The sequence below is a fragment of the Micropterus salmoides genome, unplaced genomic scaffold (assembly GCF_014851395.1).
Source record: "Micropterus salmoides isolate LMB-PRFRI ecotype aquatic unplaced genomic scaffold, ASM1485139v1 Ms_hic_scaffold_262, whole genome shotgun sequence".
Taxonomy (NCBI): domain Eukaryota; kingdom Metazoa; phylum Chordata; class Actinopteri; order Centrarchiformes; family Centrarchidae; genus Micropterus; species Micropterus salmoides.
In genome coordinates, this window is record NW_024041840.1 from 16,128 (window position 1) to 39,367 (window position 23,240).

At 41.6% G+C, this 23,240-nt stretch overlaps 2 protein-coding genes and 1 long non-coding RNA gene across 3 annotated transcripts; 2 read left to right on the forward strand and 1 right to left on the reverse strand.

Annotated features, from left to right (window-relative positions):
• Positions 1–86: 86 nt before the first annotated feature.
• LOC119919215 (glycoprotein endo-alpha-1,2-mannosidase-like protein) lies at positions 87–12,280 on the reverse strand. Its single transcript, XM_038739651.1, has 4 exons — positions 10,870–12,280; positions 8,429–8,538; positions 2,573–2,649; positions 87–1,821 (listed from the first exon to the last, which is right to left on the reverse strand). Exons 1-4 carry the CDS (start codon positions 11,378–11,380, stop codon positions 1,185–1,187), a joined length of 1,335 nt encoding a protein of 444 aa, XP_038595579.1. The 5' UTR covers positions 11,381–12,280; the 3' UTR covers positions 87–1,184.
• Positions 12,281–14,898: 2,618 nt separating this feature from the next.
• LOC119919217 (protein lin-28 homolog A-like) lies at positions 14,899–21,137 on the forward strand. Its single transcript, XM_038739653.1, has 3 exons — positions 14,899–15,084; positions 15,562–15,734; positions 20,949–21,137. Exons 1-3 carry the CDS (start codon positions 15,054–15,056, stop codon positions 21,135–21,137), a joined length of 393 nt encoding a protein of 130 aa, XP_038595581.1. The 5' UTR covers positions 14,899–15,053.
• Positions 15,947–17,011, forward strand: LOC119919218. The gene is made up of 2 exons (XR_005447660.1): positions 15,947–16,282; positions 16,819–17,011. It is a non-coding gene; the product is annotated as an uncharacterized LOC119919218 (long non-coding RNA).
• Positions 21,138–23,240: the final 2,103 nt, after the last annotated feature.

The following is a 23,240-nucleotide window of genomic DNA, read 5'->3' on the forward strand; positions in this document are numbered from 1 at the left end:
ATCTCAAAATTGCCTTTCTAAAAGTACCTTTTTATGTTAGTAGACAGGAAGATTTTATCGAAAATAAATCACGTGAATCCACTTAGCAAAGTGCCTCAGTCAATCCTTTTTATTCATATAACCACATCAAAACAATGAGCCTTAACACTTTCAACCTTTGATTCTCTTGTTTTCACTTAGTGAAAGAAGGTAATGTGTGCACACAATGAACATGGCTTCTTTCCATAAAGGGAATTACACAAAAATATCTGATTATCACATAGGTCTGTGAATATTAGGAAAACTTAAGCACAATTCTGACTTCCATTTACAACCTTATGGCCAAGTTTAGTGTAACTGCTCTTCAAACGGCCTGTCTGACTTGCTTTGCCTGCCAAATAAATTGACATACTTGGACAATGCGCATCTTTGTTGGTTAATACAGTGGAGAGGAGCAGTGATAATCTGCATGCTATAAATCTATAAATACATAAGGGTGTTTTATTTTTACATACCAACTAATATACTTTTTAGTTTCTTAAAGAGGATTTAAACTTGTGAAGCTTCTTTGTCAGAATTAGGAACATTTGAAATCATATGAATCTACTGAAATATTTTAGTATGATTTGAAATAAAACTCCTAAAAGCAATAGTCTGACATACTGGGAAATATACTTCACTTTCTTGTGGTGATTCAGTTAAGAATATTGTAACAATAAGGTTGCCAGCAACCAGCGGAGATCACAGAACGTCCTTTAACCTGGCCAACAAATATTCCATATAGCCCCTCGTAAAACCATAACTTCTTAAGCTAACATTAAATAAGAAGCTGGCTGCGGCTTCATATATAATGTACAGATGTAAAAGTGGTATCAATCTTTTCGTCTTTCTGCAATAAAAGCTCGTCACTTGCATGCTTAACCCTTTCTTGTTGCTTTTAAAACTCCATGGCATCACCATTTTGACAAACTCTAAACCGGGGTACAGGGAAGATCAACATTAGTGTCTCATTCTGTTAGATTCTTTCAGATCAGGATGTGTGCACAAATACACGCACGCACGCTTGCAGAAACTCAGATCCGGTCAATTAAAAGGTAAAAGCATGTCCTGATGCACTCAATCTCTAGATTTGCTCTCTTGTGTCCTCTTTCATGTGTACACACGCTTCCGTAGAGCATGCTGATTCAAGTCAGTTTGATGAAAGCTCACATCAGCCACTGCTCCTTCTCTTTGTTAAACTGCTCCGCCCAGCGGCGGGTCAACTCCAGGTAGTGATCTGGTCCATGTGGCTGATAGTCCAAGTACACACGGGTCACTGTTTTTTTAGGCACAGCCTTCTCTATCTGTGTCCCCTCGTGCCATTCATTAAAAGATGTGATGGTGACAATCTCTGGCCTCACATTCAGCGCCGCCTGCAGGGCCGTCTCATAGTAGCGACCGTTCACCCTGTTACGCATGTTGTGGTTGTTCCACGGTCGGATGCTGGTGTCAATATAACCAGGTCCAACGCTGGGGATGAAGAGGAGATTGTTGCCGTCACAAAAAGCTTTGATGGCTTTCCAGTTCTGGTGAGAAGAGCCGAAGGAGAAACCATTGGAAGCAAAATAAGTGTACATGCCGTCAAAGCCACTTGCCAGGATGTCGTGTTTGTGGCGCTCCTCCACAATCAAGGCAATGAAGATGGAGTCATAGGCTGAGCCGCGCACACTGTGGGAGCCAGTGGGAGTCAAAAATTCAGACCAGGACTCTGGTGAAGTTAGGTAGGAGTCGTAGATGTAGAATAGAGGAAGGCTCTTTCCAGTGCTGGATGTAAACTTGTAGAAGGCTCCGTGGTCACCGTACCTTTAAAGACAAAAATACAGTAAAATAATAACATAGTAGACCAGTGCTGAAACAATTAGTTTATTAAGGATTAGTTGATTAAATCAAGAGGCTGCTATGGTCTTGTATCACGCAGCAGCAAACTGATGATTTTGCAAGGCTTGACAACAAAGTAGTGTGGCAAAAAATGTAAAAAAAAAAATGTTTCTCTTCAGTCTACGGATACATAAAACAACATGGGGGTCATTAAAATTCATAGGGTTTTGTCCCCTAAGGAGCTTTAATGTGATCAGTAAGTGTCACTCCAATCTGCCTGTTAGATTATTAGATTTCTTGAGTTTCAAGGTGACTGTGGGACATGAGCAAAACACAAGAAAGCTCATGCTGAAAATGGAAATTGTCTGTCCTCTGGGGCGCACAAATCTGCTCAGTAATTTTCTTGACAATCTCTGACATTTCTTGTGATGTGTATATTTTGACCTCATGGCACTTAAATTCTTTAACAAGCCATTTGCAACTGGGGGGTTGGGCTGTCGAGTTTGTATATACTTGACAAGTGATCCTTTTCAGAGAGAATCAAACCTAAAAGGATGGAAAAATAACCCTTTGCTTCAAAAACTAATTCATGAGTCATGAAACTGGCCTTCGGAAATGCTTTCTAAAAGTATTACAATTTTTGTAACTACTGCTCTTTCAACTGTCCATGAAATCTTAAAGGTTTTCTATTTAATTTGAGTCAGTGATGGAGAAGTGCAGCCAAATGAGTGCCTACCTGTCAATGATGTACTTGATGTTTTCATGCACACTCTGGTCGTTTCGCCCCCTGTATGGTTGGATGTGAAATGCAACCTAGGAAAACATGCAGAAAGACACATTACAGGTGACTTTACTTGTTTACAGGTTTTCTAAAAGCCTATAAATAAAAGAGTATAACACTGACTTTGGCCACCAGTACAGCATACCACAGTTAGCCATTCAAGCAGATCCGTTTGGACAGAATGTGACTGTAAAGTGTTTTCACACTTTCATTTTCGTGACAGATTCTGTCACATTGTAGGAGATGATTTTCCACCCTGTGGTGCCCATCTGGAGGCTTTAGTATCACTCAGTTAATGGCCCTGTTTGAAAAGGGTATTTGCAATTGATGAACAAAAGCAGCAGAGGAACAAGGGACCTGAAGTGACACAAAAACTGCTCAAGTTGAATATTTTAAAGGCACAGCAAGAGAATTCAGCAACTTTGAATAATGTATGATACAAGTGAAACACTGTGTGGACACCGAAGGGAAAGAATGTTAAGGAAAAAGGAAAGGGCCTTTTAAGAGGATGGAGGTCAGCAGCAACTAAATGGATTAAGATGTCATCGAGTGAGATACAGAATGCTGACATGCCCTATGTTGTAGGATTCCTTATGAGTGATAAAAACTAATGAAAGTTTGTATTTTAGCCCAGTATTTCGCTTGAAGAAGACTAAGACTCAGCGATAATCTGTGAGGCTTTGAGCTAAATGCTAACATCAACATGCTAACATGCCAATATTAAGCAGGCCACAACCCAAATCAAATCAAGACAAATCAAGATTTGGACCTGATGGTGGTGACAGAAGAAATCTTAAGTGATCAGCAGAGTTATTACGATTCATCCTGAGGGGGACATAGAATTGTTGCAGAGAGGGATTTTTCCTGTGGGTGTAGCATGACTGTCTATGCAAAATATCATGGCAATCCATTTTATAGCCGGTACCAAAGTGATCAACCAGCAGAATGACATTGCCATCCCTAGATCCACAGCATTAGCATGGCTAAAAAGCAGCATCACTGACAGAATTAGCAAGATTAAAGATATATCACTATCTAGAACAAGAACTTCACAATGATAAAAAAGATTTCATTTCCATTTTTCTTCACCGCATTTAATTTCGTTGATGGTGTTCCTGTTAAAATGTTTACTATAGGGAAGCTGTATTGCTGTGAGTGTGTCACTATGACTTTGACCCTAAGTGTATTAATGGATTAAAGTGATGTTTGGAATAGGCTAAAGACTAACAAATTGTTTTATACTGCAAATAGCCATAGATAAACTGTCAGCTGGAGGCAAGAAAAAAACAGGACCACTAATGGAGATGCACTTTGCTGGCAAAATATGTTGGCCATCTGAGTAAATCATTGTTTCAGTGTTTCTGAAGCCATAACTCTGAACGTCTTATAAAGTAACAGCCCAGTAAAGTGAGATCAAATATGAACTTGTTTTGAAAAACTGTGAGGAGTTAGAGGATATGAAGCCACATAATTATCATCCACAAGGAGGTGTGTGGGGGGGGGGGGGCTGTTATGATCTCCTGTTCACTGAAGCCGAGCGCAGGCCAGTAGAAAACTCAGCTCATTTTCCAGACACACTTAGCCTATTACTCTGTGGTAATTTAGAAGTAAATGTGACAGAGGCAACGCATTTTAATACCTCATAAACATTGACAGCATGAGCCTGGAAAAACCCCAGCATGATTTATGCTGAGCAGAGTGGAATTTAGTGCCATGTCATGCAGAAATCACTAAGAGAGGGATATGAGCCAACACAAAGATAAAATCCCAGACAAGGGCATAGGTTTGCACATGGACGGTAGGGACATGCCCTGCCAATATTTGGGCGAACTTGTTCGCATCATGTTTGGATTGAAGTCATATTAGATGATTCTGATGTTCCCTCCCAGAGGCTATGTCAATTTGTTGGCTGCGATACAAGTGACTATTGCTTAGCTGTTGTTTCAGAACTATGGACAGCGCTGAGAGAGACAGAGCTGCAAGCCAAACGGCCGTTTCTGCATGCGCTCTGCAAGTGCTATGTTCTTATGCGAGTGTTCTGATTAATACATGTATTCTTTGATTTTGAAACAGTAGCATTAGGACTCCTGTCCATATAGCGTTTTTCCTCTCTCATCTCCCAGAGCTCTGTCAGAGCTTTTCTGCCAGAGACACATACCCTTATGTTGTTATTACAAATCTCTGCACATTTTTGTAAGCGAGAGCATCAGATTCAGTGGTCAAATTCAGAGGACACACACATAATAATGAAGGGTCACATAAGGGTCAATGTAAAAATTTAGCTACTCCGTGCATCTTCAAACAAGAAATTGTGGTTTATGCCATCATAAGGCACCCCAGGGCCCTATTCCCCTGTGTACATGCAGCTACATGGCCTACTTACTGAATAGAACCTTTACAGCCCCTCAGGGTGCAGATTGTTCAGAGAGGCAAACTGAGTCATGGGAACCACAATACACGCTTGCCCTCCCTCCCTTCTGCACCCTGCTACCAACCCCCCCCCCACCACCACCAAATGGCCCCCACCCTCCCCTGGGCGGAAGAACTATTTCAGCTCCACTTCAAGCTGAGGTCGAGGGGCAGCACTTCTGTGGAGGCTCCATGTGATCTGCTCTCCAACTCTGCCGTACAAAATACTAGATACACGAGCTGTGTGTGGGTGCTGTTGAAATACAGCTCAACTTATATAATAAAGTACATTCCTTTCCTGTGCAGCATTACCCAAAGAGGGGCCAGTGTGTTTTTATCTTGGCAAGGCTATCAACCAGGCAAAATGTAACTGCAGTCATTTGAAGAGGGGCTCTGTATTGAAACATTTTTCAGGTTCTAATTCTGTCTCCCTGTGTTAATTGTTCAGTTAACAGCAAGCAAAATCCTTCTCTCATCTCATCCTGTTAAACATTAACATATTTTTAATGGGCATATTCATAACTTGCAGGTTGTACTAGCTAGCAGAGCTAGCTCATAGAAGGTGGTGTGTGACAACCAAGAGCAACTGACATCCAACTGACAACAAAGAGCAAATTTTTGCCCACACCCCCCTAATAGCTTGATTCGGCCATGAATCTTGGAAAGGTTAATGCCCCACAGAGCTACATAAAACCACTGTAAAGTCATTCACATGCTGTCTTAGATTGATCTGTCAAGCAGTTAGTGAGGAAGAGAGCCCAGCTCACTGTAATCCTCATCCCCAATTAGGGAAACAAGGTGCATATAGACAGGTATCCCATCCCTCTATCATGGCATAAACATTTAAATTGTTTTATTGACATGCTAAAGAGATAATTCTTTCTGGTTTGTTCTGGTCTTATTTCTGTATCATTGTGTAATCATACAGACTCTCCAAGGGCCTGATGTTTCAAACAAAACTGCCAATGTCACAAGCATTTCTCAGGCTGGATGGTAGTCTCTTTGCTACTAAAAGCAGATTGCAGATATTTGTGTTTCCCTAATCCTGATCTCATACATTTTGGCTATTGCCACTACTCCTGTGGGACCATCTGTCCTCCTCGCCCTCCTCGCCCCCCCCCCCCCCCCCCCAACACACACACACACACACACTTTCTGTCTAAAAGAGCAAAGATTTTATTTTGAAAACGTGCATTGAAATGTGCATTATAGCTCAAAATTATCAGAACCAATGTTCTTCACCTTGTCAGCATTTTGCTAAAATTATGCAAGAAGAAGCACTCCAAAGATAAATTTCCTTCTGTGCAGAGGGACTGGGAGGATTTCATCAAAAACAAGGAAAAGTGGAAGAGGCTCCTCAACATGCTGCTGCACACAGAATAATTTTAGTCTCTGCTCTGTTCCCTGATTGTGATCCTCTAAGTGCTTTCATGAGACACAAAGATAAGCACTTCCTTCTTGTTTTAATGAGATACTGAAATGTTCAGTTGATCTGGAGAAAGCATGTCATGGTCGTTTTTTTCCACACACACTTCCTTCATGCTTTTTACGAAAATGTCATGCTTGCCGTGTCCCTGATGACAATAGAGCATGGCATTAAAGTCGATCTATTAGCTTCTCTCCTGACAGCATTATGTGTAAGACCGCATCAGCTCAGTATTGCATGTCTGATCCATGCATTCTTGTCTTACCCTAACAGAGATCATTCAGTTTCAGCTCTATAAATCATAGTAACAAACAAAACCTTACAGTAATGCTAATGCTTATATCTGGTTCTTGGGCCCCTAGCATGTCAGCTGGGTGTTTTTTCTTAAACATGTAGTGTAAATGGTGCTGGTGTTTTATTAATGGCATATGCTTTGACAGAGGAAAACTCTTTCCTGTCTCTCTTATATGTCATTTCAAATTCATCCAGAAAGAAGGCTGACTTTGGCTTCTGAGCAGCTTCTAACATGCACATAAACATATGATCACGTGATGCATCCCTCTTATACTCAAAGGAAGTCTGACAAAAAACACCTCAAACTCTGATCACTGTGTCACTTTGTTAATCAAAAACTGACAGCTACGCCATGAAAGACACTGTCACAGTCTCTTATCTTTCTTTACCCTTCCTCTCTGTCTTTATCTGGAGAGCGTCTCACATGTATTGTATCGCATTACTAGCAAGCGTTCCCTGTAAAAGTTTAATAAGCCTTCGATACGGTGACAGTCAGTGGAAGGACCAACATGGACGGCAGATATTTCCTATTCCTATTTTCCAACCTAATTGGCAATTGGTGTCCGCCCCCCCCCCCCCCCCATTCAGGGCTCACTGAACAACAGATCCAGTAGTAGCTCTTTGACCTGCTTTTGCTCTAATGCTTTAATGCTTCAAACATCCAACTCCCCAAGTAGCACAGACAGCTTTACAGGAGGCAGCGGAACAAGTAAGAAACTGCCACTTCTGTGTAACTCACCACAGCACAGTAGCTGCTTTGAGATTACTGTCCTGAGCAGTGTCAATCTCTCTGCTCACATCTGTGAAGCATCAATTAAGCTTTAGCTTAATTAGCTAGCTCCTGTGTCACTGTTGGAGGGAGAGACATATTTACAAATAGCACCTCTGCTTCTTTTATATTCTGGCAGCCATTCAGAAATAAACTAATGGGCATCATCACTTCAGACACTGACATTTGAGTTCAACAAGCTGGGTTTTACACAATTAGCCTACTTTAATACCACTATACAGCACATTGTCTATGTCAGTTGTTGCCTTTCTGTAATTGTGCCTCAAGGTTCTGTGCTAGGCTTGCTTTTATTTTCTCCTTACATAAATAATGTAGATGTTTAGCGTTAATGAAACTAATTCTCATTACTATGCAGACAATAAGGTGTGGTGTAGCTGTTGATCATCTCTACCAGATTTTCTGCTCCAGCCACTTGCAACAGTCTGCTAAACAAAATTAAATTGATAAATCTGGTATGTCTCGCAAAATAAGACAATTGTAAACTTCTTAACTGCCTCTGTTCTTAGCCTCCTTTTAGTATTATTGTGTGTTTTGGTATTGTTTTATCTGTTGACTGATGTTCTATTGTTTTGTCTGCACCTTTTTATGCTGTCGTCTTGGCCAGGTCTTCCTTGCAAAACAGGCTGGCTCAGTGGGAATTAACGGTTAGATAAATAAAAATAGAGACAATAAAAAGTTTTAAACACCCACTGCAAAGCATTATTGGTGGAAATCCAACTCTTCCATCAACAGCTGCTGAATTAAAATGGACAAATCATTGAACAGTCAACATTCATTTTCCTGCAACAACTTACAGCATGCAGTACAAAATTGAGCTGAATAGATTTGATTCATTACTCTTATTAGAGCCTTGGACTCTTTCCTGACTTTGTGTGATGCTGATGCCTTTTACCTTGAGGTTGTGCCTATATGCAGCATCCAGTATGGCAGGTACCAAATCCTCTGTGGGTTCCCCATTGTCGTCAGCCATACCAGGAGGATACCAGGACAGGACCAGAACCCCTGGAGACACACAGAAAGTCATGAGTCTCATCGTCCATCCCGGACCAAAGACACTGGTCAGTACCTCAGAGACATTTACTGCTGAGAACCTATGTCCAAAATCTATATAAACATCTAAAATCTTATGCATTGTTGAAATGATGTATGGATTTTATGCTGATTGTAAGAAACGCTGACAATCCTGTGGGGAGAAATGGGTGCTCAGAAACCTTTGCTTTCATTAATCAACGCTGACATTTTCACGCAGCCCTTCACACAGTTTTACCCATCTGAGAGCATTGAAAGAACACAGTTGCCCTTTTATTGAAGACGCTGTAAGATTTCTGCCCTGGTCATCCATTAGGGTAATTACAGCACATATTTTACAGGACTCAGATCCTGGTATGGTTTGTGGCAAGATGATGTATGCATGACGGATTATAAGACAATGGGTCCTTGGGCAGAGATATCTAAAAAAGCCACTGACCCCTCCCAAATAGAAAATAGGAGCAAGACACCATAAAAGAGCAAAATGCACCTCTTTGTGGTTGTCTGTCATTTTTGGTGAATTAACGTCTCATTGTGGTTATTTTGCATCACTTTGTGGTGATTTGTGTTTCTTTTTGGTCATTTGCATCTCTTGGGCCTGTGCCCGGTAGATCTGTTCAGTTATCCATCCATGTCTGTATTGAGGATAGTTGGCTCTTTTTATTTGAATGTGTACCTGCCCATCATCAATAAACTGCACTTGATTGGTGAATATGCACCCATCATCTTTGGACTATTTAGTATGTCTTGTTCTAGTGGCAATCTATCTGCACATCTCGAGTGTCTGACAGCTTGTAAATTCCAGTAGAGAAAATGCTTCCTCATTCTGTGATGTTGGCGGAGAAATAGCTTCATATCAGCCACAATGGTGTCTGGCATCAGAGAGGATCTGGCACATCGGACATGCACTCAAAGCTAATTCATTAAACTTGTGTCTGCTTGCTGTAGACCTGTAGGGACTATTAGATTACAATACCCAGCTATATCTGTGAGTATTAAGAATATGGCTGCGGCTTGTCACTTTATTTATGGACCTCTGTGAAGTGGTGGGTAATCAGTCATCAAGTCAGTTGGAACTATTTAGAGTTTGGCTGGCTGTGGTGTCTAATTAAATGGACTGTTTTTAACTAAGCATTGTGAGACGGCACTCCCATCATCCATCTGTAAAGGCTCTGAGGTTTCAAAAGGGATGGATGGTCTGGTCATCATTCTGGATGGTGTACAATAACCCACAGAAGAGTAACATCAGGGCCTATCATGTGCAGCCTGCTGATGGCTGGACATTCAGGGCTGTTACTCAATACCAGGCGACAGGACTCTGCTGTCTTTTAGAGAAGCCATACAAGTTTTTAAAAAGACAACATCCTTTTAATATTTAATGAAATGACCAAAAACTGGTCTACGCCAGAAGTTCTCAGAATAGACATAAAGGACATTAGAGCTGGGTGATAATTTAATAATGTGAATCTCTTCTTTTACTTAAACCTTTTAACTGCAGCACACACTCCAACGTAACCTTAGAAGATTACACACATTTTAAACTCAGACGAAGATTGGAGATTTTAAGACTTATCATCAGATGCATTTTATGACTTTTGCCATCATTTTTATTAAATCTATTTGTCGCTTTGGATGGGTTTCTTGAATGCTGGTTGTCTGACTGTAAATGTTTTGTTCACAGGTGGTCTCATGAAAAGGAGAACTAGAGCTCAAAGAGACTACCTGATTAAATTAAGTTACAAAAATATTACCATTTGACTGTGCTTGAAAAGCATATAAGTGAAACAGTCTATTGCATTAAACATCACATTGATCATTTTAAATTCGGGTTTTTCCATATTATTATTATTATTATTATTATTAAAAATAGGTCTATGTATAGCTTGATATTGATTTCAACTTAAGTCCTAAGGGACATGGGTGTGTTGAAAAAACACATTAAACTAACTAATAAGTACTGAATCAATTTAAAGTGTGATGCAGGAAGGTATTCTACTCATAATGTAGACTTAAGAAGTTTATCTCTTGATCACTGTAGCTTTTAAAGTCATAAGTTTCGCTCTCTGTGCTGCAGGAAAATGCGCAGCAGCAGATATTCGGAGACTTTGAGCTGAGCGTGTGGGGAGCTGTCCAGTGAATGTGAGGTGCTGAAAATATTTTGTGCCCCTCAAGCAAAGCTGTGAAACTTTGAGCTTACTGAGGCCAGATTTCCTTGCAGATGCTCAGCACTAAAACAGCACAGCTCTTTTTTTCTATCTCTCTTCTAAAAAATCAAGGGTTCCCCGTTGTATCATTGAACTGTACCTGCTGCAGATGCTCCGATCTGCTCCATGTGGGACTCCAACACGTCCGGGTCCCTCGAGCTGTACGGATTGAGTTCGGGGTAGAAACTGGAGCCGATGTCCTCGGGCGGGATGTGTCTCCCTCTCGGGTAGCTGGACGCGATTTTGGGGTCCCAGTGTGGGACCAGGATGTGGTCCCAATGAATGTATTTGCCGTCCATGTGTGGGTTGCCGTACCAGATGTAGTAAAATATGTGAACATCGTAAAATATGGTCCCCTGTGGGCCGGAGTTGGACAAAATTGCTTTGGTGTTGCTGCCAGCCGGGCGGGCTTGACCCGGGGACGCGGTGGCATCACGGGACACGGAGCGCCGGTCCATCTTGCCCCCTATCATCGGCAGGATATCCAAGCCCGGAGCCAAATCCGAGAAGCCGTCACTGGGCTTCAGGGTCCTTAGCCCCATCATGGTCCCAAAGACGAACAGCGTAAAGAGAAACAGAGCGATGCAAGCCTTCCTCCGTAGTCTTACCATGTTTGGTTGGAGTGGCGGAAGCTGCAAACAGCGTGGACGGAACCAGGAGCGCAAATAAACCTCTCTCTGTCCTGTCTCTGCTCTCCCCGCACGGAGAGTTCACCTCACAACCTACGTGCTACTTTTCAAAGTGTCCATCTGCAAATGGCATATTCTTGTGAATTCATAACTTAAAACGTAGCTACATGGTTGCAGTCCAATCGCAGCAGACTACCTGAAGCAGTTGTCTGGCATTCAGATATTTTACTTTCTTCTGCAGCCTCGTGTTTTGCATTCTGCCGAGCTTTGTATTGTTGCCTGTGAAGAGAAACTCACTTCCCAAATTGCTCCATACATTTGGAATAACAGAGTTTATTCAGTCTCCCTTACAACTTGAAATTTCGTAATACTGTAACATGGCGTTTTCAATGTTGTTCCCATCGAGATGTTTCACTTACTGATCTCCAAACTGTCACTCTCTGGGATTACTCCTCCAGCTGGCTGCCGCGTCCCGCCCAGAAGCTGATCCATCCACCGGACAGATGACCGGCGTCGAGATGCTCGAGTGATGTTCTGCGGTGATGGTGTCCTGAGGGGTTTTCCAGCCTCCGTGGTTGGTTGGTTTCTCCTTCACACTGTCCGTTTGGATATCAAAAGAGGCGGGACCCGTCTGATCTCTGTTTTGTCCATTTGTGCGTGCATTGCTGCGGAGCCTTGCGCAGACAGAAAGATAACGTTTATGGGAAAATAGCATCATATGAATATAGATGCCTATGTCCGCATATCAGCTACAAAGATTCATTGTGCCATTATTTCAGAAGCGCCATCGCCATGACTCATCACTGTGAGTCAAATCTCTTAGCTGGAGACACAGCTACCCGTCAACTGTTTTAAAACTCGTCTGTTTGTCAGACCGAGGCTTGCCCCGCACGGTGATTTCAGAGTTATACTGACACTTAGTGGCCATTTACAAAACACAAGGGGAAGTAGCCATGCTTCCTTCAGTAGTGTCGGAAATTATGACGCCATAACTGTCTAGATGTTGGGATGTACAATTTAATGAGTGAAGTGTGGCTACCGGCTTTATGTGAAATGAAGGTTTAGGCTATTATAAAGCAACATGTCGTCAAAAGGGACTCCCCGCGGCTTACTTTCACTCAGGTAGCCTAAAGGAAATAAAATGTTAGTTTAAAAAAAGTGGGCTACTGGATAAATTGATGTAATAGAGCACCTGGTACAGTAAGAACAGGAGACAGCCTGTAAACAGTTTGTCGGGCTAGGCATAAACTGATATAGCCTATAGTTGTCCAAGAAACTTCATCCTCTCATTGTAGAGCACATTGCTTTCTAGTATGCTGGCAACCCAGTAGGCTATTTTCTGAATTTTGTTATATGGTGGCGTGAAGATTCAGCTTTAGAAGGAAATTCTGACACTATAATATTAAAGCAAACAGGAGTAGGCCTTAATAAAATGTCTATTAGTACTGTCTATTTTAAAAAGCTCAGTAAAACATTTTGCGCCAATTTAAAGCAGATGTTCCATCACCATTACCCTATATTGTCTATATTATCTCCAATTGCACCAACAATACAACACAAGCAATTTCTTTCGTCATACTCTTTAGTTAGGCCTAAAGCGTAGGCTAGGCCCATTTCAGATACTCGTCCGAAATAAGTTTCAAACGTCAGAAGTAGGTTATAGTAAAATGGACATACAGAGATAGGCTACAGCCTATAGAGGGCCACAAGGGGTCGTTGTGGAAGTTGTGATGAAACTGACAGGTTTCCTATAAACCATCAGGCGTTTTATAAACGGAGGCGGAGTGGTGCTTCCGTCCATCAAAACATCCAAAATAGTTAATAATAATAATAATAATATATTCTTATTATTCTTATTATTATAAAAGGAAATGAATTCATGTTAAGCCTAATAAATGTTTCTCCCTCACACACATCTAAGCTAAACTATTAATTCAAATATATAGGCATACATATAGATTTGTGGTTTATTCTTTAGAAGTTTGTTTGTATAATCATAACGTATTATTTATTTATTTATTTTTACCTTTTTAGTATAACTTTATGAACTATATTTTAGTATAACTTTTTCTTTAGACCTATTATGTTGACAATCACATGTAGCATACATTATGTTTTTATGCTGCCTTGTTGTTTTTATTATTTCGTTTCGATTCATCCTTGTAAAATATTCAAGTTATTATTATTATTATTATTATTTGTTATTTAGGCTTTGGACTCTTCGAATTTAAATCTTAAAAGATCGTTTCCTCTGTACTTGATTCATCCATCATTCCACAAAGACAGGAGTCAACGTCTTTACATGATGTGATCAATCACTATCGATCCGTGAATTCGTTTGACCAGCTTGGCTTGTTTTCATGATGCCACATATTGTGGGCTGTTTAAAAAAAACTGGCTCCGAGTCCGTTTGTTTAGTTCAACTCCGCTTTCGTTTTCTTCTTCATTGTGACTCTCCACCTCGGTTGTTTGACTCAGATTGACTGCTGCATGGGAAGAAAACACTCGCCCCTGAATGTTTCATCTGGATTAGCCTGCCATTAAAATCCTTTCTTTGGCATGTTAGGACAGCAAGCAGCAAACCCACTGAACGCACGGAAACGAATGTACACATGACCAGACAAAATGTGAGATGACATGGAGTAGGCTACAATAAATCTTAGCAATGTCTCATTAAAATATAGACTCATAATTAAAAACACCCAAATTAAACCAAATTCACTTAAACCCGTCCAACTGGATGTTTTAAAAACAGGCACTTCAGGTTTATTTCCTCACTGTTGTCACCCCCATCTTGTGTAACAATTGTGATCCAATTTTAAGGACATCAGGTCCTTTAATGTCATAATTAAAACCCTTTTTGGATAGGGCAGTGGGCTTTGAAAAATATAAAAGCACATTTCAAAGTCCTGCAAATAAAAAAAACTTATATTTACATGCGAAAGTATTATTTAACGTAATTGTAAATGATTGAAGTCACTGAACTTACTGCGAGTATCATATTAGTCTGAATGGATATATCATAAGATTTTGTGAGGATTCTTCGTTAGAGGTGATTGGTCACATCCCGCATTTGGGCCCTTCCATCACACAATATGTAATATGTCCTTTGGGGAGTATGATTGTGAATCACGTGGACATGACCGAGAGTGTGGGGGGTTTGTTGGATGAGAAATGGTCATTTGTATTGACCAACAGAGCTGACCACTGGAGGAGAGAGAGTGGAAAACGCGTTTCAAGCAAAGGAGGACACAGGCAGCAGTACGCTGGGAGTAAACGGGCCCACAAACATGGCAGAAGGTATGTTAGGAGCTTTTGTGGAGTAAGCCAATATCTGGGAGTGGTTGAATGGTTCCTGAAGGGGCTAGGGTGTCTTTCATTGTATTTTAGATTTTGTTTTTGGGGGGGGGGGGGGGTTCTTCAGCAAAAATTTTGCCCGGTGACCCCCACCCCCCACCTCATTGTTTAGGGGGAATAGGTTACCAGCCCCCTTTTGTTTACCTCCCTCTCCGCTTTCCCTCTCGCTGCGCAGTTTCTGCTTTTCACAGCATTTTGCATGAAAGTGGCAATCTGTGAGGATTACCCAGCTTGAGGGCTGAAAAAAAAGGATACTGTAGCTTGGGTGCTAATTTTGACTCAAGGCAGAACTGAAGACATGGGCTCCGTTTCTAACCAAGCATTCCCAGGTTGAGTAACAAAATAAGTTGCCTTTTGCTTTTTAAAATGTTCTCGATCAAGTTGTCTTCTGATGGGCTGTCTATCTGATTGTAACGGGACATTTTAAGGCATTGTTCGCACACGTGATGTGCAATCCGTGTGTCTATCAATGCATTAATCGCTCTTTAGAAATTCTGACATCATGCAACCCCCCAAGAGCACTTATTTTGCGCACACTCGTGGCTGACTCGTTTAGAAAGAAGAGCGTAAAATGTGTGATACCTTTATCCGGAATTAAGGCAAAACACAGGCTGAGATTGTTACTGGTGTGTTAATTTCATTGATGCAGCAATGCGAGAGAAGGAAAAGTTTTTTAAAAAACCTTCTTGAAGTGTTGCGCTTTTGGGGGGATACACTGTATGCAAAAAAAATCACATTTTCAACAGTAGGGCTATATACGGATTTTATTTTTTATTTTTGTAAGTAGGTATACCTTTTCATTGCAGGAGTGTGTAAGACTGAGGAGGATGAAGGACCGAGTACCGAGGAGGATACACAGTCTTTCCACGGAGTCGGAGTGTGTAAATGGTTCAACGTCCGCATGGGCTTCGGGTTCCTGTCCATGACCAACCGGGAGGGAGTGCCACTGGAGGAACCGCTTGACGTGTTTGTGCATCAGGTAGGATTTAGCCTACTATCTGCTCGCGGGCTGAAAGTGATACGATCTACGTACAAAAACACTGATTGTTTCTTCTAAACGCGAAAGGACCCATGCCTCTCAACACCGCGAAAGCATCAAAATCTCCTAGATATGTAGCCTACTTACCAGCACGAATTAGATCATCCCACCTGTTTCCAATGCAGCATAATTAATTTTTTTTTTTTTCTTCAGCTTAGTAAGTAAATTCGAAACTGGAAATATCTCAGTATAAGAGACCCGAATAAAATTATAAAGTGCGTTGAACAAAACAAGGGAACTAACACTCCATGAGCATGCGTTTTATGTTTGATTAAAGTTAAGATAGTGTGATATGTTTAACTGGTTTAGATGGATTAGTTGTTGTTTTTTTGCAGCGTGTGTTTCTCCCTCAGGGGAACACGTGTTGCAGCCAAAGGAGAGCTGCGGGGCCTCCCTCGTGGGAAACTGATGTAATGTGATGGAGTGTGGTTAGAGCTAACGCACTTTTAATACTTGACATCCATGCTTAAAGATGATTATAAATCACAGTGAGTGCTGTATAAGCTGCATGAAAACTAGTAGGCTACTTTTTAAGGAGGAGGAAACGTGTAGCTAATTAATCCTCTTCTGAAGCTGTTTGAAGTCTCCATATTGTTCACTTATGTTTTTGTTTGAATATGACGAGTGGATGTCAGATTTAGCCATTTCTAATCGCATCTGATGACGAATGCCTTTAAAATTATTTTTAGTTTAGGATCATAGATTGACAGTGAAGGGAAACCATCTAAACAGAAATTATTGATCACTTCTTTTTAAGGTTAAATATGCTTAACACTATACAATTTCAGGCAATAATCATGATTTTGATTGATTTCTTGTCTGTACTTGTTTCGCTTGGCTTAATACAACACAACCACTTGACATACTGTAGGCTATATTTATGTAAGTTTGCAATGAGTATTACTAGTAGTAGCCTACTCAGACACGTTTTTTCACTCTATACTTGCGGTTTTATCTTTACTTTCTCAGTCTGAAGAGATCAAAGAAAACTGTCTTAACCAAAATCTTCATTCATCTTTTTTAGATACAACTGGTGAAGTGGGAGGTATGGAGGTGGGGGTGCATTTCCCTCCTATTTCTTGTGTGAGTGAGCGCCTCCATTGCTGTGTGATAAGATAAAGGCTTAGCATGTGAATGAGAGGAGTCCCCACTAGCTGCTCATTCACCTCAAGGTTCCTGTCATAAAGTGATTAAAGGCTCTTTGCTGTCTACTCATCCCCCTCTGTGTGTGTGGCACTGTGTTATACTAGCTTTAAAAAGGAAGGGATGTCTCAGGTTTTATTTTAAGGTACATTTCCTTGTCTATATCATGCCACCCCACAATCCAAGGCCTCATGCTGTGGAGAGATTTTTCTACCAAAATGCATTTACTATTTATTTACTATAAATACATCCATATAAGTAGGTTTATCTCCCATGTTTTACTCTGAAAAACTTTCAGGTTCCGCACTTGGTTGAAGTCAGTTTGCAGACTCAAGCAGCTCTTACTCGCTTCTGGTTTTCAGTGGCCTGCCTTCTGCATATGATGATGCATATAGAGAGAGATTTCATTGTTCCATGCAACCGTTGTAACTGAAATATTGTTTGACTATACACAGGAAGTTGGTACCTGACTAATCATTTTGCAAATCCAAAACATCAGTTCAATTGGGGATAGAAACTTACAGCTTGGTGCTCTAGTAGTTAGACATTTAAAAGATGATGGAAAGGGATGGGTGGTTTTACTAGAAGTATAATCCCAACTGCCATTATATGCCATTTAAAAGAATCCAGTCCAGTGCCAATTTAATTAATCAATTTGAGTCATTTAAAATTTCTCTGATTCCAGCTTCTTAACTGTATATTTTCTGTTTTCTTTCCACCTCTATGACAATAAACAGAATATGTTTGGGTTGTGGACAAAACAAGAAATTTGAGGACATGATCTTAAGCTTAGGGAAACGGTGATAAACATTTCTCACCAGATATTTTATGGACCAAACAACTAATCGATTAGATTAATCGATGATGAAATAATCGTTAGTTGCAGACCTACCAACCTCACACTGTGCCCTCACTTTATCCACAAGAAATGCGTAACCAATGGCTTACTTCCTTCTCTTTCACTAGAAAAAGGTAGACATACGTATGCCAATGATGGATGTGTAGGGCTTATGGCAATGTAAAAGGCCTCAGCCCTAAAATTAGTGGCCATGTGTCAAGGAAAATTAACTCCCAGGGTCCACTGGCCTTTGTGCAGGTGGACAATAGAGCCATGCATCCGAATGAAGCACCCCTCGGCCGTGACCGAGCCCCTCTTTGTCTCAGCAGCAGTCCTGCTATTGTCCCTCACTGCTCTGATGTCTTTCTCTGCCTCACTTGGCTTCCAGACACATTCTGGACAGAGTTTACAGTACACCCTACTTATAATGCCTCAACAACAGGTCCTTGAAGTTGAAGGCCCCACCCTGACTGGTACGTGAGTGCGTGCGCATGTGTGTGTGTGGATAACCTGATGTGGGCATGTAGCTGCTGAGGGTCCATTCTGGGGGTGGGGAAGGCCACACATGGGAGAGGAAGTGGGCTAACGGTCACCAGAGAGGCCTGATGGGATTGGGGCTCTGCAGACGTCCATGTTGTCACTCAAATATTATGTCTCACCAATCGTGTTATTCTGCTGATCAGGACTTTGCAGCAGATGCTCAACTGTGAGTCAGTGTTGCAGGATTAGAGAAGATGGTGCGTTTGTTTGTTTTTTAATTGCAGAAGGTGTTTGTAATGACTCCAAATACAATTTTCAGAACATTAAATGTCCTTAATGGTTGATTTAATTAGATGCTGTGTCTTGGAGATCTACCACTTGTATCTTTTAAATGATAATCTGTCTAAAATTATCCCTTTGTTGGATGTGGTTTAAAGAGGACCCTCACAATAAGAAAAAGCTCAGTCAGATTGCTGGTGGTATTGGCAGACTGTTGTTCTTAATTAACAGATGGATGTGACTTTACTGAAAAATGAAAGAAAGAAAAAAACTGGATAATGTCTGTGAAAACAAACCTGCTACATCATGGATCTTTTTCTATGTCAACAGTCTGCTATAGTTGTGACAAGTTAATCTCACAGTCGCACCAAGGGAATTTTAGAGAGGGGTTTCCCATGTTGTGTTAGCCAATCTCTGGGTTTTATTCTCAAAACCGCACCACACCTTCCCTGCCTTCATCTCCCTTGTCTTTTCTCTGGAATCGGAAATGTTTCTGGCAAGACACTAAGATCAAGAAGAACCTCCACAAAGGTCACTTAAGGGAAACATACACTGAACAAAATTATACATGCAACACTTTTGTTTTTGCCCCCATTCATCATGAGCTGAACTCAACGATCTAAGACTTTCTCTATGTACACAAAAGGCCTATTTCTCGCAAATATTGTTCACAAATCTGTCAAAATCTGTGTTAGTGAACACTTCTCCTTTGCCGAGATAATCCATCCACCTCACAGGTGTGGCATATCAAGATGCTGATCAGACAGCATGGGTATTACACAGGTGTGCCTTGGGCTGGCCACAATAAAAGGCCACTCGAAAATGTGCACGTCGATCACACAGATGCTACAGATGTTGCAAGTTTTTAGGGAGTGTGCAATTGGCATGCTGACTGCAGGAATGTCCACCAGAGCTGTTTGCTGGTGAATTGAATGTTCATTTCTCTACCAAAAGCCGTCTTCAAAGGCGTTTCAGAGAATTTGGCAGTACATCCCACCGACCTCACAACCACAGAACACGTGTATCCACACCAGCCCAGGACCTCCACATGTAGCATCTTCACCTTCAAGAGGTGGCTCGTCTGAGACCAGCCACCCGGACAGCTGCTATAACATCAGTGCATCAGTTTTGCATAACCAAAGAATTTCTGCTCAAACTGTCAGGAACCGTCTCAGGGAGGCTCATCTGCATGCTCGTTGTCCTCATCGGGGTCTTGACCCGACTGCTACTTCGCATAGCCAATGAAGAGGAGTGGACCAAAATCTGCTGAGAATATATTTGCGAGAAATAGGCCTTTTGTGTACATCGTAAGATCGTTGAGTTCAGCTCATGATGAATGGGGGCAAAAACAAAAGTGTTGCGTTTATAGTTTTGTTCAGTGTAGATTCAGTGAATATGTAGCTAACCAACATTACTGTTTACTCATATTTGAGACCTCCAGTTCCATTGTTGCTCCATTGTTGACTACTTCAGCTAAAACGCCTCTCCAAGTTTGGTGTTTGTAAAACACGCTACAAAATAAAATCATGTTTCTTTCATAAAAAACATCACATATTCAAGCTGATATCAAAGGGAGATATCAATCATTTGTGCTTTCCCTCACATTTTATCTTTTATTTACCGTATGTCTTTCTGCCAAACAACTATCCAAGGAATGTTCCCTGACCCCCCAACCTCCCAGAGAAGCCATGCTGCCTTCTCACCCCACCCCCAACCGTATTACTAACCCCTGCATCCTGCAGTTTAGGGTTAGTGGTGGTGGTCAGTGTGTCAGTGGAGCTTTGTGATGTGGGTGGGAAGAGGGATGGGGTGGTGCGGGGTGGGGGCAACAGTGTGGAATGCTGTTCCTCTGGAAGGGGGTTGAAGGTTATCCTCGTCAGATTTACCACTCAAAAAGACAAACAGCATTAAGGCAGCAGTGCCTTTTATGCAGGGCAGTGTGCGTACAAACTGATCAGCAGAGTGGGAACAGCAAGCTTTGTAGAGTGTGTGTGTGTGTGTGTGTGTGTGTGCGCGCGCTTGTGTACCAGGTGAGACAAAATGATCACCTTAAAATACGAGATACCTGATAAGTGCTATCAGGCTCTGATGGTATCACACAGTGAAGAATAGGTGGGGGTTGTTCTCAAGGGTCAAAGTATCCACATGCCAAATGTGGAGGTGATTTGATCACTGGTTGTGTAACATGGCAGGTTTTGAAGAATCTAATTATTGCTAGACAGTATATATCCCACTAAGAATTACCCACTGTGTGTCTGTGATGGAAAACAAGATTAAAAAACATTCATTCATCCCTTTGTGGTTTGACTCTGCCTGTCGTACCTATTAGGAATTAAGTCACCATAAAACTGGAGTTTCCCAAACACCCAAACAATAATTTGGATGCTGAACACTCTTCCTGTGTCACCTTTCAGAGCAAGCTGCACATGGAAGGCTTCCGCAGCTTGAAGGAAGGCGAGGCAGTCGAGTTTACCTTCAAAAAGTCATCAAAGGGCCTGGAGTCGCAGCGTGTTACAGGACCAGGTGGCATCCACTGTGTGGGCAGTGAAAGGAGACCAAAAGGCAAGAAGGTCCAGAAGCGACGTTCAAAGGGAGATAGGTAAGCAGAGATGGGCTGGGAAAGAACAGAAGACGTTTAAATGTTTGCTCCTTGTAAAGTGAGTGGTGTGAAATATATCAGCGTCAAGGAAACTATGAAAATTAGTACAGCATATAATTATTTTGATTGCCTCTGTGAGAGTCTGTTTAATGGCACAAATCTTATTTTGTCTCTCTGCTACACTGGATGCAAACTCACCAAAATGAGGATATTTTTATTTAGCCTTAGAAGTATGAGAATTTTCTAAAGCTGTAAAGAAACATCTGGAGATACATGGTTTGCATTGGACAGCAACAGATTATGTGCCTTTACATTAGTGACCCTTACAGGCTTTATTTCTCAGCAGTCCACAAACTATCATTGTTGTGTCCAGTTTGGATCAGATATACAATGGTGTTTTAGTTTCTCCCAATTTTCCTTCCTCTCCCTCAACCCCAACCCCCACCTCCAGCCCTAGCAAGGGTCACACCAGCAGGCTTGACGTGTGACCTGGATCAATAACTGTTTAAATCTGCTGGCCCCTTGTGAATTCACACCCACTGGCTCTATCTCCCTTCCTAAACCTCATCTACCAATGTGAATTTGTAATTTCAAAACCAAACTAATAATTAAACAAATCACAATTTGATTAACATAAACAGTTTATTGGTTATTCTAGCACTTTTTTACAAAATGTGACCAACTCTCTGAGAGGAATAGCCTTGTCATTCCTCAATACTGCAAAGTTGTGATTTTTATTTATTTATATTTCTATAAACTCATCGACCAATTTGCAAATACCTTTACTCATCAAACATTTCTCATGGAGATTCAAGGATTCCATGCAACAATATCCCTCCAAGTGAAAGAAAAACAAAACAGCCAAGGAAGCCTTGATTTTTGGATAATTCTTTGAATATCAATGTAGTGCAAGGTTAGAGGTGTATCAACTTCACCCTCCTGTCAGTTGTGATTAGAGCCAGAGAGTAGTCTGTTTGAGAACAGAGATCATTACCGCCTCAGAGTCCTGGGAGGCCCGTTGTGGTTCAATAACTCTCCCTAGACCACACTGATCCATTGATAAGATATCATTCCCCTCTAGCGTATTTCATTATGCAACACTGGATGGTGTTTTATTGGTTCATGCAAGATTGATTGATCATATTTATATCCAATAATCAGATATCACTAGGACAGTGGTAAGGAGTTTGCCACCAAAGTGAACAGCTGGTTTTCAGTCAATGTTTTATAGACCACCTTTGTGTGTGAGTGAAAGAGAGGGGTGTGTGTGTGTGTGTGTGTGTGTGTGTATATATATAACTGAGGGTGGGGAAAAAGCTCCTGTCCATTTAATTGATAACAGATGTAAGAGCCCGGGCAAGGAGGTGAAAGGTCACTGTTGTCATGGCAACAGTGTATTAGTTAAATGCAAGAGGGCTGGGGACTGAGATGGATTGGGGGGGTTAGAGAACTGAGGAGAGGGTGGGGAGTCAGGGGGCAGGGTTCAGAGGTCATTACTGCAGCTTTTTTAGACAAAGGGGCCACTTCCCTTCCCTCTACTTGCCTCCTGATGGATGCTGATGTGGGGGAGCTTCTGTGATGTGGCGGTATAGACCTTGACACCACCTCAAACGGTCACCGCTACAAAGCCACACTGACCCCTCGGTAGCCACCCTGTCCAAACCAAATCTGCTGCTACAATGGCGGAAGGGGTCCGCAGTGGCACAGACTGGCTGCCCCACACCCACCACCCATCTGTCTCTCCCCTGCACACGTGGCCATTTTATAGGTTATGTTGTAACAGAGGTGGCCGATGGCATGCCTGATGGCTCCTGCTGACCCCACATGGTGGTCATTTCTAAAGTGTGTTGATGAACGGATGTCTTACTTTGATACAATAGAGTCCAACGGGAAGCTTTTGGCAGTGACAAATAGGATAAGGTGTTCACGATACTTAATAAGGGCGGGGAAGGGCACGATATTGTGCTTTTCCCAAAGAAGAAGTTTTTGTGAATTTGGGGTTAGAAATTTTGACCCTCTAAGAAACATTATGACATGTTTTTCAGTTGTTTCGTACCTGATGTGCTCCTCCAAAGAGCAATGTTATGTGACCCGGAATGCCCTTGCA